The following is a 16,641-nucleotide window of genomic DNA, read 5'->3' as shown; positions in this document are numbered from 1 at the left end:
ATTCTATGCTTCGCCTTTCGGGTAAAACTGCGACTTTTTTTTTATTCATCGCAACTTCAGTGCGTCGGGAGGAAATCTGTGTTTCCAAATGACAGAAAGTTGTATTTCTGTTTGAAAGCATGAGGTGCGCGGTACTGTAAAGGACTTTTTTGTTGTCACAGAAAGCGGGTGCGCGTTACAATGAAGGGCGCGTTACAATCGAGTAAATACGGTAGATGTGCTAGTCGGAGAGGCATCGTCAAACGGGACTTCGGCATCGATAAGAAAAACGTCCGTCGGAGGGGGCCATGGGAGATGCGCCGCAACGTGGATGGCATTTACCCAGGAACATTGATCGTGCCTCCTTTAAAAAGTGCAGCATCTCTAATGCGCTTGATGGTACTGAATATAGTGCACTGTTTGAAGATGACAGCGATAAGGAAGATAGCAACGCGGCTAGCAGCGATAGTGACGTAGAATGAGCTCGGCATATTCATATTTAACAAATGCTGTTTCATTTCGTGAATGCTGTCCTCGCTTTTTGTTCGACCTACATTTGAGGTAAGTTTTTTTTTCTGGTTCAATACTTTTGGGGGGGTCGGCTTAGCACTTTCGTGACCGCGCCTATTCCCGTCGACAGTATGTTGTCGATGGTACAAGTTGAATTTTCGCGCCTCTCCGAGCGCTTCGAACAGCTAGCGCCATCGAGCTGGTTAAAAGAGACTATTTTATCGGTTTCGGTTTTGTGTTTCTCTTTTCCAATGCGTGGGAATTTTTAAAGCGCCTGCATAGTCGGGGCGACGAGCACTCGTTTCCAAGATGGCATCTACGTCGCACGCGTCCGCTCCACGGAAACGGTGAGTTTCGACGGATTCTGACGCATCTGGGCTGGAATTTTCGGATGATAGCAGCATCACACTCTGAAGATGACTTTGATTTGTTGGATTTCAATACGGACGATGAAAGTGCGGCAAACCGCCCCGGAACATTGACAGGCATCCGCCGGTGAGTTTCGCTTTCTTCTCGGACTGTGTTATCGCTGCCGCGCATCGACGGAAGGATTTCCGGCGTGTTCTAAAGGTCACAGTTCTTATCTGCAGGGTGTCAACGTCGTTCGGACAGGACCATTTGCCGGCAGCCGCGCAGAGAGTAGAGTTTTGTCCAAGAAGGCAGCCGGGAGTGGACCTTGGAGTCGCGCTTCGGAGTGCTGCGCGGCGGTTCATAAGAGCCGTCGATTTCTTCCTGTTGTTTTTCACCGCCGAAATCATCAGGGAGATATTAAAGGGAAACTGAGACATCCACCCAAATGTAGCAATTTGCTACAATGGAAACCCAACCGGGTTCCTCGAAAGAAAGCCTCGCAGTTGAAGAAAAATTCGTCCTGGTCTGGGACTCGAACCCGGGACCACCGCCTTTCCGGGGCAGCCGCTCTACCATCTGAGCTAACCAGGCGGCTAGCAGATGGCAGGGCGAAGTCGAATTTGTCGACAACTCAAAGCAAAGGCAAAATTGGTTTTGGCGCATAGCTGTTCCGTGGAAAATCCAAGGGCAATAACGCCGTCGCCGCGTGCCGTATGCTGTATGTGCGAGTGGAGGCGTGTGAGGGTGATCCGACAACTGCGACTCAATCTTACACGTTGCGAGGGGAGCAATGCGGGGCGGAAGCGCGCTTCTTCTGCCGCACGCGAGGCACGGGGGGGGGGGGGGGGGGGGGGAAGGGAGGGTTTACTTTTGCGACGGCTGTGCGGGTGCTGTATCTTTAAAGCGGTCTGCGTTGAGAGCAGAGTCTAGGCAGTGTAGGTACGTTGGCGATTCATAGCTTTGTGCGTGCTGTGTGTTCTTGCTGCTTAGTTTGCGTTGAAGCAATAGACAGTACAAGGTCACATCGCTCGCTGCTGCTGCGGCGCTTCCTAACGCCAGCGTTTTGATAGCGAGTGTCTGCGTTCATCGAGTGTGATGTTTTCATGTTTGCCTCTGCGTGCTAACACCATGCTTGTTAATATAGTTCATAAACGAATGTTTACAAGTTTATACGGACGATAAAGCTACTATCCTTACTCTGTATAGCTGTCTGCTAATTTGCTATCGCAATCGATGCTTCGGCACTCGGGCGAAACTACGAGTTTTTTTAAAACGTAAGAATTAAAATAAAATTGTAGGCAGTTCACGACTACTTTATTTCTCAATTTTTTCTGTTTCTCGGCTCTTGCGTTTCCTGGCTCTTACGTTTTTTTTTTAACGATCCCATGAAAAATGTATCAGCAAGGTTCTACTGTTGTAAGATTTAACTGATATGAGGACGCTTTCCGTACTATTCAACCCTACAGCCCGACGGACGCCAGATGGACAAGTACCTGTCAAAGTCCATTTGCTAATAGCCTAAATTGTTAAAATTGATGTTTAATTACTGGCTCTAAGGCCCAGGTTGCAATGGCAGCACTGCAGGGGGGTGCTGCAGGAGGCAAAAGCAATCACCAGGGTTTTAACAGCTCCATCCATTGTTAAAATATTCAGTGGCAAAATCAAAACACGGTCTGCTCGCATTTTGAAACCGGATGCACAGAGTGCTACAAGTGCTGCCCATATGATGCTTCTCACCTTGTTTGGTTCCTTAACGCCACCGGGTGCCCCTCTTTATGCCCAAGTGCGCCCTTCTTATCTCAAAGCTCATCTGCCGCAACTGAACGTCGTCGTACCTGTGCATGATGATGCATTGCATGCCTCAGCAGGCCATCACAGTGAGTTGCGTTGCGTCAAGACAGCAGTAAGTGCTAACACCGCTCTTAGTGCACCCCGTTTGGAATTAGAAGGGGAAAAGGCTGATTTTTGTGGACAAGTATATCTCAACAAAGAATGGCACTTTTAAAATTGTGTAAATTATTTTAGCCTTCTGTGGCAACCCGCTGCTACGCTGCCATTGAAACATCTATCTTAGAGATAGAAAAATCGTGGGAAATCACTTTTTTTAAAAACATTTTTGGATTCTACAGTGCTTGATGCATTATCTCAGAAATTTGCACGCATCTTGGACCAATATTTTGGTCGTAATGATGTTTTTCATCACGTCGGCGAGCTGCATTTTTACTGATGAACGCACAAAAAAGGGCCTTTTTCGTGATGCACAGTTGCCGTTATAAGTTTCCGATCACAGCCATCTTGGCCTTGTTTGAAAAGCCACTCTTCTCGTTTAGTTTTCGCGCTACCACTACTCTGTGCGCTGAATGGCTATGAAGATAAAACCCGCGAAAGTGTTGTCCCGATGCGCAATTCCATTCGTCAACTGAGACACACGACCGTAAGCACGGCTTGCCATTGGCGGATTTTCGCCGTTGTCTGCTCGAGCCGCTCAGGCGTGCAAAACTCAGCACAAAACAGTGACAAATTCGGTTTGCTACAAGCCAAAAAATCGGCGAACAGAAGAAGAAATGAGGGATGGTAATCTTTCGACAGTGCGCAGTAGCTTTGGAAGATACCCTTGGCACGACGGCTACCCGTGCCGAGCGCCGCCGAAGGCTCCCCCGGCGACTGCGAAATAGGCTTAGCAGATGAAAGCGGTTCTGGCTGCGGCCTGTGTTCATGCGGCATTTGGAGCAGCTGAAGAAGACTCAAGAAAAACTGCAAGATTTTGCTTCAACACCGGCCACCAAGCGAAAATTGCATTTTCTTGCTCACGCTGATGCCACCGCGGCTGGCTCGGGTGCAATGGGGACACGCTTCATCGTAAACCTCAATTTTATAAATGCTCTGCTGTCTTGTGTAAAGCGCAGGTTGCAGTGCCGCAGTGGGCAAAGGTAAATAAATGGGACAGCCTTAGAGATAGTCATCTCATGCGCAATCTGCGGCGATTCCACGTTGGCGCGGAGTTCGCCACGCGGGAGCAGCGGCCAAATGTGCATGCCGTTCCTCGTGAACTATCTAGCTGTGCACGACACGCGGAGCACCGGTAAATGGTAAACCGCAATGACATTTGTTGCAATTAAAGATATTCATCTCGTGCGCAATCTGCACTGATGCCGCGTCGACCAAACGTGCAACCCAACCCTCGTGAACAATCTTGCTGCGCGTGAAGTGCAGTGCACCGGTAATCAACAAACGACTTCTTTCTTTTTTTTATATGAAGCTAAATGCACAAAGCTTGGAAGTGCTGCAAGCAGGTTACTACGGGGCTCACCAGTTAATTCGGAATGTAAACATGCAAATAGCTTTTACTGTTTAGCACTGAGTAAAGTTCCTTTCTTTTTTGTCATTTTTCTCAAAACACGGTTTTTGGTCACTTTGCTTGTTTGCTGCATCAATATCTTTGGTCCTACGACAGCTTTTGCAGCATGAAGCTAAATGTGTTGAAAAGGCAACGCTGTGAGCAGATTTTTAATTTTAAAACTCGAAAAGTTTTAATTTCCATCTACATTTGCTCTTATTATTGATACCGTGAACACACAACTTCAATGGGCTGTAATATGACGAATTATTGTTCAATTAACCTGTTTGCAGTGCTTTAGCAGGTCAATTTTAATTGCTTTAGCAAATAGAAGGAAATTATTATGTCGGCAACTATAATGAATATGCAAAATATATTTGGATATTTAAAATCAACACATAAAAAACTGAATGAGCATATGCAGTTTAATCAGATTCGATCAAGAAATAACAAAGTTACCTCAAGAAATAGCGAAGTCATTTCGATAACCCATCTCCCCCCTTAATAACCGCAGTAGAAATGTTAAATAATTCTGGTTACCTGGCAGACTACAAAGGTAACTCGCCCATCTATGCCTGCCATGCTGAAGGGACGAAAAGTGAAGAACATGGTTGAATCGCACAGGTTGAATCTTGTACGAGTGAGTGAGTGGGTGAGTGTGTGTACAGATGCATGCGTGTGCATGTGTAGTCTGTTGTGCTTTTGGTGGGAAGCCACGAGATGAAGGAACATCCAAGGGATGCCCAGAAGCTCTGCAGCAACTGATGTACGCAAATATTATAGCTGGACATGCTGACCCACCATGTGACCATGTGATAAAAACACACAATACTGCCAGAACTCGGGGCTCTCAAAATGCCCTCACATCGCTATGAGGGCCTGCAGAGGCCAGGCAGGCACTGGAGGGAGAGTAATCCTCAAGGAAAATGACTGCACAAAAACATGCTCTTCCCCGAGTACAGAGAAGATACAGCTGTCGCATCCGGTTGCTTCCCTGTAAACAGCATGTTATACAAGCCTCCTCAAAGGAGGCCACTGCCCGACTGTCAGTTGGTAGCCAGCTGGCAGTTCCAAAAATGGCGAGGAGGAGCTGTCTCTCCAAATTGAGGGAGAGCCGCCTTGGTGTGCCATGTGTAAGCTACACATACCACATACACTACAGAACTTGGCCAAGACATTCACAGCTCCATGCTCTACCAATGGAATGTGTTTACTCGCAAGCTCAAGGACTGGTTTATGGCCTTTTACATGCCTTCAGAGCTACAAAATTACCAGCCCTGTGCCTTTATTATAGATGTTTCAATGACATGTACTACACATTTGTAACAAATTCAGTCAATAAATTTCCTAGGAGCTTGCATGCTCACACTGGGAGCCTGATACACCAGAAATGCAGGGCTGACCACGTCTCCAAATAGACTCCTATATGAATGTAGTAACTTCACTAAAATTGCAACTCCATGGTAACCTTGTTCTAATGAGCTTTATAAAAAGGGATATGACACTCACTTGACACACTGATCAATGATGAGCTTGGCGAGTTCGTGGATACGTGGGTATGGCCTAGGGCTCCGCATCAGTTGTTCAAGCATCTCGAGGCCACCCTCTTCTCGCACCAGAGGGCAGTACTTGCCAGCTGCAAAGCAAATGACATAAAGCTACACTTAAAAAAATTCGCGCAAAGTGCAATGTTTTGCTTAACTGTTCAGTTTAGTGCATTTACATTGCTCAGGGCAGTGCAGTTTTTGTAAAATAAAATTTCTACAGACTCATGCAATGCCTTAGCAAACACATCAGCGCATTTGTACTGCATATCACACATGAAAGTGCTCAGCCTCATGTTCGTTACAACTCGGCATTTAAACGCTCAATCACCATACGTCAGTAACAAGCCAATCAGGCAGACTGCTGTGTTGAGTTTCAGTTTCGGAACCAACGTCCTGTTGGAATGAGTCATTCTCGCTTCTCGTTTGCCCTAAGTCCACCCATCTCTTCTTGTGTGCCGTTCAGCTTTCCAACACCTTGCAGTCCCTTCAGTCTTGCGTTTTTCCCTCCAGGCATTTCATCGGTGACTGCCAGCACTACACAGACACCGTTAAATTAGAAAGTGGCTTTTGGCTTACAGAACATCCGAGTCCATTCCTATTGAAGTGTAACCCTGGGAGCACGAATGAATTATGTTCAGCAAGGACATTGAGCCTGCGAATCACACAGTGGAGAGTCTTGCGAGCCACTGCCACAATGGTCTTTGCGGATGTAGCGTGCAGTAGTTTTGTTAAATTCAAACTACAGTCGAACCCAGCTATAACGATCTATTGGTTATAACGACCACATTTCAGTGCAATTACGATTTTCCAACAATCCCTATGGAAACTGCTTCCACATATAACAAACGATTTTTTTTAAATTGCCGTACTGCTACAACGAACTCTTTTAACCCAGTCATGGTAAAAAGAGGGCACACGTGAAGTGCCAAAGCACGGAAGCGCGTACAAACTTGGCACACCGCAGCACACGCCTCACTCCAGTCTTAACTGCAACATTGATGTGGCCTTTGAAATGAGCGGTCTACCACCTCGCGCGGATTTGGGAAGCTGCGAAGAAGCTCACAGGGTGGTCACGTTTGCAAGGCACGCCTCCAGGGTGGAGGTGTGCCGCGTACAACATAAGCAGCATGGTGCGGGGCATGCACTGGCGTGTACGCCGTTGCGATACCGAATGGCATGATGCCGTCACTCTTGTTTTTGCGCAATTCTCCGTGGCACGTGCGGCACCATGTGCATTACGTCCATTTCAATGATTTGGAATGACAATTAATGCCTTTCCACCATGGGAACGGCCACTCAAGCGTTCCTGTCGAGTTGGCGAGAACGCTGCACCACGCACTGCTGCCACGCGATGTAGCAAATGGTCGGCGGTTACTATGCCGTTATCAGGAGCTCACAGTTCGGCGGTGCTTCGTTTACACGTTGCCGATTGCTGATAATGGTTTGCGGTGACATCTTACCTTCTGCACATCGCATCTTTTTTTTTTTGCCCGAAGGACATGGATAACGTAATTTTACGGCTCTTGTGCGGCTGATGCACAGTCACAATGCCGAGACCATGATGTCCGAGACCTTCACGCAATGGCGGCATGCCGCAGCAGTTTCCGAAGTTTACGCTTCCGGCCAACTTGAACGCTTCACTGTCGTGTGCAGAATACAGTCATGTCCCGCTGGTAGTAAAATATATCCCAAGTTCCCGAATAAAAATTGTGGCTGTGCTTGCAGTTTGGAAATGACAGGCGATTGGAACTGGTGCCAGTTTTGAAAGAGCTACACAATGCCGCATTTCATTCTTTAGATGGACGTTTCTAACAGACGTTTGTAGCTAGGTGCGGGAATGCACCGCAGACAGAAATGACTCTGAAAATCTGTTTTTCGGACCAAAGTGCTGCCGAATTGTAACCATTGATGTACCTTCAGTGCGGTTAATTTTTATACAACCACTTCTTGCAAAACTATGGAGTTCATTATAAACAGGTTCGACTGTATAATGTAAAAATGCATCCGAGTGGAGGTTGGGGCCGGATTCATTTTGGCTGCTCGTGAAACCCTAAAGTGCTGTTCGGGGAAAAATCTTGCCAGCAAGAAGACGTACCTAGCAGCACAGACCAGTGGTGCAACAGTCAAAATAAGATTTGGAGCAATTTTTGGAGCAGGAAAATCTTGCTTTTGGAGCAGGAAAATCCAAATTTTGAGCAGGTTAGGGGGGAAAAAAAAACTCTGTTTCGGAGCACTAGATCCCAAATTTGGAGCAGTTTCACACAGAACGCTTACTCATAAAACACCATAAAATTTACCCCACATAACAAATGCGCCTCCACCTTTGCATTGGATTTCTAGGGGGAAAAAAAGTGCGTTCATTACGCGAGTACCGTATTTTCCGGTCTATAACTCGCACCTTTGTATAAGACGCACCCCCCTCAAAACTGCAGTTCTTCCAGAAAAAAACATATATAAGTCGCACCGGTGTATAAGACGCACCTGTTCGTTTGGTAAGCGATTTAAAAAAATTACAGTGACGTTTCACTCCGTGAACGCGGGTCACGCGCAAGCATATGAGTGCCACATATTTTCACCCCAGGCGCATTTCTGCCGTCGTGGTTGCCGCGATGTTCTGTATAAAGTCCAAGGACGATGACATCGTCCCCGCATGCCGTATGTGTGAGTGAAAGCGTTCGACGGTGAGCCGAATCGCCCATAAGGGAGGAAAGTGGGAAGGTAGCGCGGGAGGGAGCGGCTTGTACTCAGGTAGCAACTGCGTAGTTTGCGCAGCGGCGCACGCCGTTATCTTGACAGCGATCTGCAGATGCAACGAATTTGGGGTCGGCGGACTCGTGGTCGGCCTGCTGCTGCTCGCGTTACTGCTCCGTCCTCGCACGGCGCTCGGGAACTCGATCACGAGAAGAACCCGGCACATCGATATCACGCACAGAACCCGTAGCAATTAAGTCAACCAGCGTGCTTCGTGTGGCCATAACCTTGAATCCGATTTTGATGGCAGTTTTACCGGAAAAAAAAAAGCGTACATGAGTCGTTCTATGAGATGCACCGACGAAAAATTCAGGGAAAAAAATGCGTCTTTTACACGGTAAAGTACAGCATTTATGGCAATTCACATTAGGAGTGTAGGTGAGGGTAGGGGTGCGATCGGAGATCGTTGTTCGGAGCGCGTTCAGTTCCACCGTGCACGGTTGACCTAGGCCACGCCCGGCGAAATTCAACGCACATTCCGAACAGCGACCTCGATCGCACCCCAGCAGTGCACTGCATGCAACTTTTTCCACCAAACATGTGGATAGTGTACGTCTATGTGAGTGGTTCCGTTTCTTTTTTCTTTCTGACGATGTGTCGCGACGTTCCGGTGGTAGTCGAAACATGCAGCGACTGTTGACCATCTTTTGGCGTTACAGAGGTGGCCTCCAGTTTCGAAAACTATTACGATTTCTGATATTACAAACTTCGAATAAAACAGGCATTTTTTTGTCGGATTATCAGGGTCCGTTGTAACGAGAGTCTCTCTCTCTCTCTTTCTCCGGTCTGTGTGTGTGCGTGCGTGTGTGCAGCGCAAATCGGCACCGTTTCATTGTAAAACGGTGCCTGTTGCCGCATGTAACCGAACCCTTGCTAGTTTTCTGCATTGCATAGCGTACAGAGCTCATGCTGTCAGTGCCGGGTCGCTTGCTGTACCATACAAGCGAGTTTCCCATGGAATATTCGTACCCACTCCGCTCGCGACCGCGTGCACGGATACGGCGAGGATCTTGTTGATTCAACGCGGCAATGGCAAACTGCTTTCGTTAATGCAAGCTATGCACACTCCATGTCTCCGCGAGACTTTACTGCATATACAACACGCCACGGTGCAACCAGAAGCAAAAGTATTCTTTGGCGCCCACACTACCAAACACGCCAATGTCTCGTCTGGGCATGTGTTTGGATCTCGTCTGCGCTACAGGATCAGTTTGGATTGGATGGCGATGTCCAAGGTGCAGGTGGGCAATGCGGCCTTTGTTTCCCGCTAAAACTAGCATAACCGAGAAATTTCACGGCTGGTCGGGCGTTTTAGCACAGCGTAATTTTAACATATATCACGCTTTTGGCGCAGCTCAGCACAAAAATGCGAAATTGTATCAAAATGGCACAATTGGCACAGCTGTTGCACCCCTGACAGACATATCCAGTTGGGCATCCCGTGCCCGGAACAGCTGAGTGAAAAGATTCCAGTGTCATCCACACTTCCTTATGAAACGTGTATCGGATCGGGAGCCCTTTCGCATTCTTGAAGCAGAGTGGCGATCTGCTCTTGCCGCTAATAGCAATAGTTAGCATGAGCTATCCATATGCGAAGCAAGCTAAACTGACTGAGAAGTAGGCTGAACCGAGGAGTTAGTAGGTGTTCATCATTAACTTATAAGCGCAAAAACTACACAAGGAGAGACCACACAACAAGAGCGCTGTGACATGTGCTTTCCCTTTATTCCTTGTGTAGTTTTTGCATTGAAAAGTTAATGATAAGCAAAACTGAGACGCGCACCCTGCTCATTTTTCCTCCAGGGCATGTACTGCCTTTTATATTCAATGTCTTGTTTAACAGCATGTGCCAAATCAGTGCCATTTTGAATTTGTCGGCATTAAATATTTCCCACTGCGCGAAAAGTGACCATGTCCCCATTAAGAAAAGCGCACTTGCAGATTCACGGTGCAGTGCAGCGTTCAATACAGTCAACGACCGAAAATTCGGACACCGAAAATTCGGACCTGCTTGGTAATTCGTACTTTTTTGCGGCACCGCCGTTCCCGCGATAGACGCCATGCATAACAACGACCGAAATTTCGGACAAACTAGGGCTCTCCATTCGATATTTAGGACTCCGTCCGCGCGGTCCGCGAAAAACTTTTTGTTATTGTCGCTGTTGCCAACTGACGCCAGCACTGCCACCAAACTGTGAAGTGAAGTAGAACCTCAGAGATTCTCATACAGGCCCAAAATCTCTGAGGCTAGTAGGTCATTCGCATCGCCATCACTATCGTTTTCCGGTTCCGTTGCTGTTTTTTTTTTTTTTTTTTGTGCTTTGTTGTGTTGAACGTTGCCTCAGTCGCCATTCCGTGTTCGTTGAGCGTGCTGCGTAGTAACGCCCGTGATAACTACGTTTTGACCACGAGGTTGTCCCTGCAGTATACTTCAACAGTAGGTAGTATCGTTCATCTACAAGAAGCGGAGCATGGCGCCAACTCCACCTTCGCAGCTAGCGCCGGTGACGAAGCGCTGCAAGTACAAGACAATGACAATGGCGCAGAAAGCTGCTGTCGTACAGCTCATACAGAACGGCCGGTCACAGGTTGAGGTAGCCCGGGAATTCGGCATTTCGAAGCAAACTATCTCGGGCTACGTCAAGAATAAAGCCAAGATTCTTGGAGCGACCGAGAAATGTGCTACGGCCGAGAAGAAAAACCTCCGTCAAGGCACATACCCCAAACTTGAAGAGGCTCTAAATATCTGGTTAGGCACCATGGTTGCGCAGCGCATTCCCATATCTGGTGACCTACTGAAACAAAAGGCCGACACCCTCGCGCTACGGATGGGAATCGTAGGCTGCAAGTTCAGCGACGGCTGGCTCCGCAACTTCAAGAAGCGATACGACCTCGTCTTTAAGAAAATGTGCGGCGAAAGTGGTGCTGTGGACAACACGTTGGTCGCGAATTACCGCACTGACAAGCTGCAGACCTTGCTCAGCCGATACTCGCCGGACGATGTCTTTAACTGTGACAAGACCGGACTATTTTATAAGCTTCTGCCAGAGAAGACGCTTGCTGTTTCCGGAGATCCTTGCCATGGTGGGAAGCACAGTAAGGAACGGGTTACTGTTCTTTTAGGCGCAAACATGTCCGGAAGTGAAAAGCTACCGCTTTTGGTTATCGGAAAGTCTAAAAACCTGAGATGCTTTAAAGGCATTAGAAGTTTGCCCGTGTTGTATGAAGCCAACACGAAAGCCTGGATTACGCAGCAGTTATTTGAAGGCTACGTGCGCAGGCTCGATAGAAAATTTGAGGCACAAAAGCGCAACGTGCTGCTTTTTGTTGATAACTGCGGTGCCCACGGCCTGATCAATAATTTGAAGGCAATTCAAATCGAATTTTTGCCACCAAATACCACGAGCGTCCTCCAACCCATGGATCAGGGCATCATCAAGAACCTAAAGGTGTTTTACCGGTCACGCCTGCTACGTCGCATGGTGCTGTGCATCGACAGTGGCAAAAGTTACAGCGTGGATTTGTTGTCAGCTGTTCACATTGTTGCCGATGCCTGGAAGGCACTGACAGCAGGCACAATCCACCGCTGTTTCCGCCACGCAGGATTTGTTGCCGGCGTTGAATCGGACGCTGCAACGCAGGACCCTGCACCTGAACTGCCGGCTACTGTGCCGGACGTGAGCGGAGACGAGTTGATAGAAGACCTGCGAAGCAGCGGCGTGCCCATTCCGGCCACAGTGAACTTCGGAAATTTCGCTAATGTAGACAGTGCCACAGTGTCCTGTGCCGAGCTCACTGACGAGGAAATCGTTAATGAAGTGCTCGCGCCCGTGGAAGAAGACTCCGACTCTGAGGAAAACGCAACGTGTGCTGCGGGGCCAACGAATGGAGACCTTGCGCAAGCCCTCGCGGTGCTTTCGTCGTGCTTCAGCGAGGACGTGACGCTTGGCCAAATTCAAGCAGATTTGGTTCTGCGCAAGCGGAATACTGTTCAACAAAGCATTGAACAGTTTTTTCAGCCTCAGGTGCTGTAACTAGTAAATAAATAGTGTTTTCTTGCCGAATTCGTTTTTTCGGACATTCGATAGTTCGGACTGTTTCGCGATCCCTGCGAAGTCCGAATTATCGGTCGGCGACTGTATATCGAATGTGGAGGTGAACAGGAGTTTGATACATGCATAGTACTACACTGCTATACTGAGTGCTGGGTGCTTTTCGAAAATGGTTAGACGCAAGAAAACTGCTCTGACAATGCCAAGAATGGTATTCGCACTTCAAAAAAAAAAAATTTTACATTTTAATAATCAGAAGAGCTGGAGTGATCACTTCAAATGGACTGCACTTTGTGCAATACTCACGGTAGACTTTAGTAAGATTGGCCAGGGCCCAGACAGCCCAGTGTTGGGCCTCCGGGGTGTGTTCACACTGCAGTAGTCGTAGGATCGGCTCGAAAGAACTGCATAGAAACAAGGGCAACGAACATATTAGTAGACATCATAGCTTACTCAAAAGCAGGTTGTATTTATATGTGCTGATGGCACTACAAAAAGCCAGAAATGGTTATCAGCCAACTTCATACTTCCATTTTCTTTTTTTGCACTGCAAGTCCAACAGAGTACAGTTACCACTTGTAGCATACTGTTTGGGATAATAACTTTCGAGGACTTTGTCGCTATCACCAAAGAGTGCTCCATGCAATGGCACTGACAGCAGCAGCTTCAGTTTGGCAGCACAATTCATCTACTTTCAGCGCAGCACTTCATTGCTATTATACAGGCCTACTAAGCGCCAGAACATTTTTCACACCCCTTAACCAGCATTTGTTATTCTCAGAAGTTCACTGTATCCCAAGCTCACTCAAGCACTTTCAATGTCTTCTGTTCACTTAGCAAGGCCAAGACAGAAAAAGAAATTATCACCACTATTGGTTGCAAGTTGTAGTTTGAAACTTCCAAGTTTGGAGAAGCACAGTGAGCACTAGTATATTTTTAATGTGTGCCCTGAATGCTTGTAGTAGTTGTCGTAGTTGTCAACTTGTCACTTACCCGTACCTGCCAAATTCAGGTCTCTGCATATGACATCAAAATGAGGGAGGGGGAGTAGTTGCACGGAGTTTTTTTTTTCTTTATGCATGGTTTGACCACAGACTTTTGAGGGATACAGACGCACTTCATTAACAATATTTTACCTTTAAATGCAGTGCATAAGCAGCAGCAAACTTAAAATCGCAGAGACTGACTAGCAACAGATTGTTTTTAAATGACAGTGACTTTACAAAAAAATTTTCTATTGGCCATTCCGCCTTCTTCGGGAACTTGCTCGAAGCAAGTACCCCTTTGGTTTCCTTTCACCACTAAAAAACTTTGTGACGTCAAATCAAACAATTCAAATTACGAATAGATTAGGAGGATGGGCAGGTATGCTTATCATTGAAAGAATGGCAGAGCTTCTGCAGCTCTTATGATGGTGCAAAATGCACACCGATGAACCTTAGACATGTCGTGTTATGAACCTGGTATGCTGTTCAGGAAAGGATCAACTCATGCGACATAATGCACATGTGATTGCCGACAAACATGGCATGTCATCTGTCTTGCATGCATTCTGACAGAACACATACATTCCACACGCATGTCTAGTTCTTTGAAGCCTTCACACTCTCTTCGAGGCCACCAGCAACAAAATTTTGGGCCATGTAAAAAAAAGCCTAGTTTCAGATAGTGCAGATGCAAAGCAGCCTCCGTGCTAAATTTTACATTTGAAATACGAGTGGAGGCATCACCAAAGGCTTGCAAAAGTAGCAAATTTGATACAGAAACTGGGAAAAAAATGCCGCAATTATCACTTGCCGTAAGTGATGCATGACTCGCAATGCAGAGCTCCTCAGCATGACATCGGAGATTAGGCAACACCCGCGGCGTGCTGAAAAATCATGGAGGCAACGTGTCGACCTGATAACCGCTAACCACTAGGTGCACGCATCATTTGCTTAGGTGCTCTTTAAAGGCTTCTAATAAGAAATTAGACAATTACAAACACCACAGATGCCTAAATTGCTTCAGTAGTATATATTACTCGTTCATAACCAATTTAGCCAAAACAAAATTTTGTTGCAGTTGGCCTTCAAGAGCCTGTGGTGCCACTTAAATGGTCCCTAAAGAGGAAGGAGTATTAAGTAAGGTGGTATTAGTACATAGCACATTACACATCTGCAATATCAAAACAGCCACTCTTACCATGAGAGGATGCTTGGTAAGCCAGTTAAAGACCCAAAAACAGAAGGTGGTAGTGACGCTACCAGTAAATAAGGACTGCATTACCGTATTTACTCGCATAATAAATGCACTCGCGTAATGAACGCACAATACACTTTTCCAATCAAGTGTGTTTTTTTCTTTTCCTCACATAATGAATGCACCCTGAATTTCCTGCCGTGAAGTAGGAGAGACACGGTACGATTCGGCATCTGGTATGGCGTCTGGCGGGTACGATTGTATTGGACACCGTATTGGACATCAAATCTTACCGTGTGTCTCCTACTTTTATCGCAATAGCAATTATATGGACCCTCCAGGCGAGCTTTTGCCATCGGCACCGACGATCACCCCTCAATAACTGCGTTCAAGGGAGGAAAGCGGGGAGAAAACGTGCCATATTCCGTCGCGCACATTGCGCTGGGGAGAGGTAAGGGAGGGAGGCGGCGTAGCAACTGCGCATTGCACGGCCGCGCACGCCCTATCTTGAAAGCAACCTGCGTCGAGGGCTGAGTCTAGGTGCGACGGCGGCTTATACCTTTGCGCATGCTCCATTATCGCCACTCAGTTCGCGTTAAAGCGCTACACGGCACGAAGGTCACTTCACTTGCTGTTGCTGCCGCGCTTGCTCACGCCAGGGTTGTGGCAGCGGGTACCCGCGGTCATCGAGCGTAGTGTGTTTATGTTTGCCTGTGCGTGCTAACATCATGCTTGTTAATTTTACATAGTTAGCGAATGTTCGCAAGTCTGTACGGCCAATAAAACTATTATCCTTACTTTGTGTAGCTGTCTACGCATCTGCTATCGCAATCAATGGTTCGCCTTTTGGGCGAAACTGGGACTTTTTTAGAGATGACAGCAGAAAAAAAAATCACTCAGAATTTTACCCCGCATAATGAACACGCCCCCCCAACTTTGCGCATATTTTTCGGGATAGAAAGTGGGTTCATTATGCGAGTAAATATGGTACATTGTAAACAAAATATAGATTCATCCTAGCAAATTTTAATAAATTTTACTGCTTTGACGCTGCCCAAATATGAGAAAATACATCAAAATCCATGACATCACACTGACATACAGGTATTATGGTTTGACCATAAAATTCAAGAAAGAAAAATTAGGCCTTCATTTTCTCTAGCAATTAACCTGTTCCTGACAAAAGAATGAAAACAGTTCTGAAGCAAAACATTACCTGTCTAAATTGATTTAGAGCCACTTGAATTCACAGTCCCTCTTTAAGCTAGTCCTTACGGTTTAAAGCAGGGGTTCCCAAAATAAATTCCACGGAACCCAGGGGTTCTGCCATTGGCATTTTAGGGTTCCGAAAGTGGCCAAAACGAATCTGATGCCCTCCACGTTTCGGTAGACTTTTCCATTAGAGTTTCAATTAAACAAAACCACCGTACACCATAACAGCACTTCAGTAGTCTTCACGAGTAAGATCATCGCAGCAGCGGTGTTCAAAACTCATTGCTGTGCGATTCGCAGGCCCACGCCGCACTGGACGTGTTTCATTCGTGCTCATGGGGTGGTCTGAACGAGAATGGACTCTTGAAAGCCAAAAGACACAAATCTTGTGGCGTGTCAACCCATTCCTGACGTATGACAAGTGGCCATGAGCGTACTGTAAGACACACAGGGTGCTTCCACACGAGATTCGCGGGAAAGGCATGTTGATGTGGTCACAAAGCTTTTTCCACATATATACATACAGGCTGGTTGAATTCTGCACTGTGTCAGTTTCTACTTTGTCCAAAATAAAAAAATTGGGGACGTTAAGCTTTGGTTAACCCTGGTTGATAACGAAAGCTTCAGTGCCCTGGATAAGGCCATTGTCGAGCTGTGGCCAAGGTGTGGTTTCGCAATGATATACAGACACGTTTGCAATGAATACAGTGTTCATTCAACT

The 16,641-nt window shown here is 46.9% G+C and overlaps 1 protein-coding gene across 5 annotated transcripts in view; it reads right to left on the bottom strand.

Annotated features, from left to right (window-relative positions):
- The window catches only part of LOC119437396 (protein zer-1 homolog), a 166,690-nt gene that overhangs the window by 48,007 nt on the left and 102,042 nt on the right, over nt 1-16,641 (bottom strand). For 3 of the 5 annotated variants that reach the window (XM_049660495.1, XM_049660496.1, XM_037704427.2), the window contains exons 17-18: nt 12,834-12,931; nt 5,687-5,813 (exon numbers count right to left, since the gene is read on the bottom strand). In XM_049660495.1, coding sequence (XP_049516452.1) covers nt 5,687-5,813; nt 12,834-12,931 — 225 coding nt within the window. Of the gene's footprint in view, nt 1-2,577; nt 2,676-5,686; nt 5,814-12,833; nt 12,932-16,641 lie in introns of all 5 variants that reach the window. The other 2 variants (XR_007465025.1, XR_007465026.1) reach the window with 1 other exon arrangement.

This window comes from Dermacentor silvarum, chromosome 1 (genome assembly GCF_013339745.2).
Source record: "Dermacentor silvarum isolate Dsil-2018 chromosome 1, BIME_Dsil_1.4, whole genome shotgun sequence".
NCBI lineage: Eukaryota > Metazoa > Arthropoda > Arachnida > Ixodida > Ixodidae > Dermacentor > Dermacentor silvarum.
Note: the sequence above shows the minus strand (reverse complement) of the source record. Positions and strands in the feature narration are given on the sequence as shown.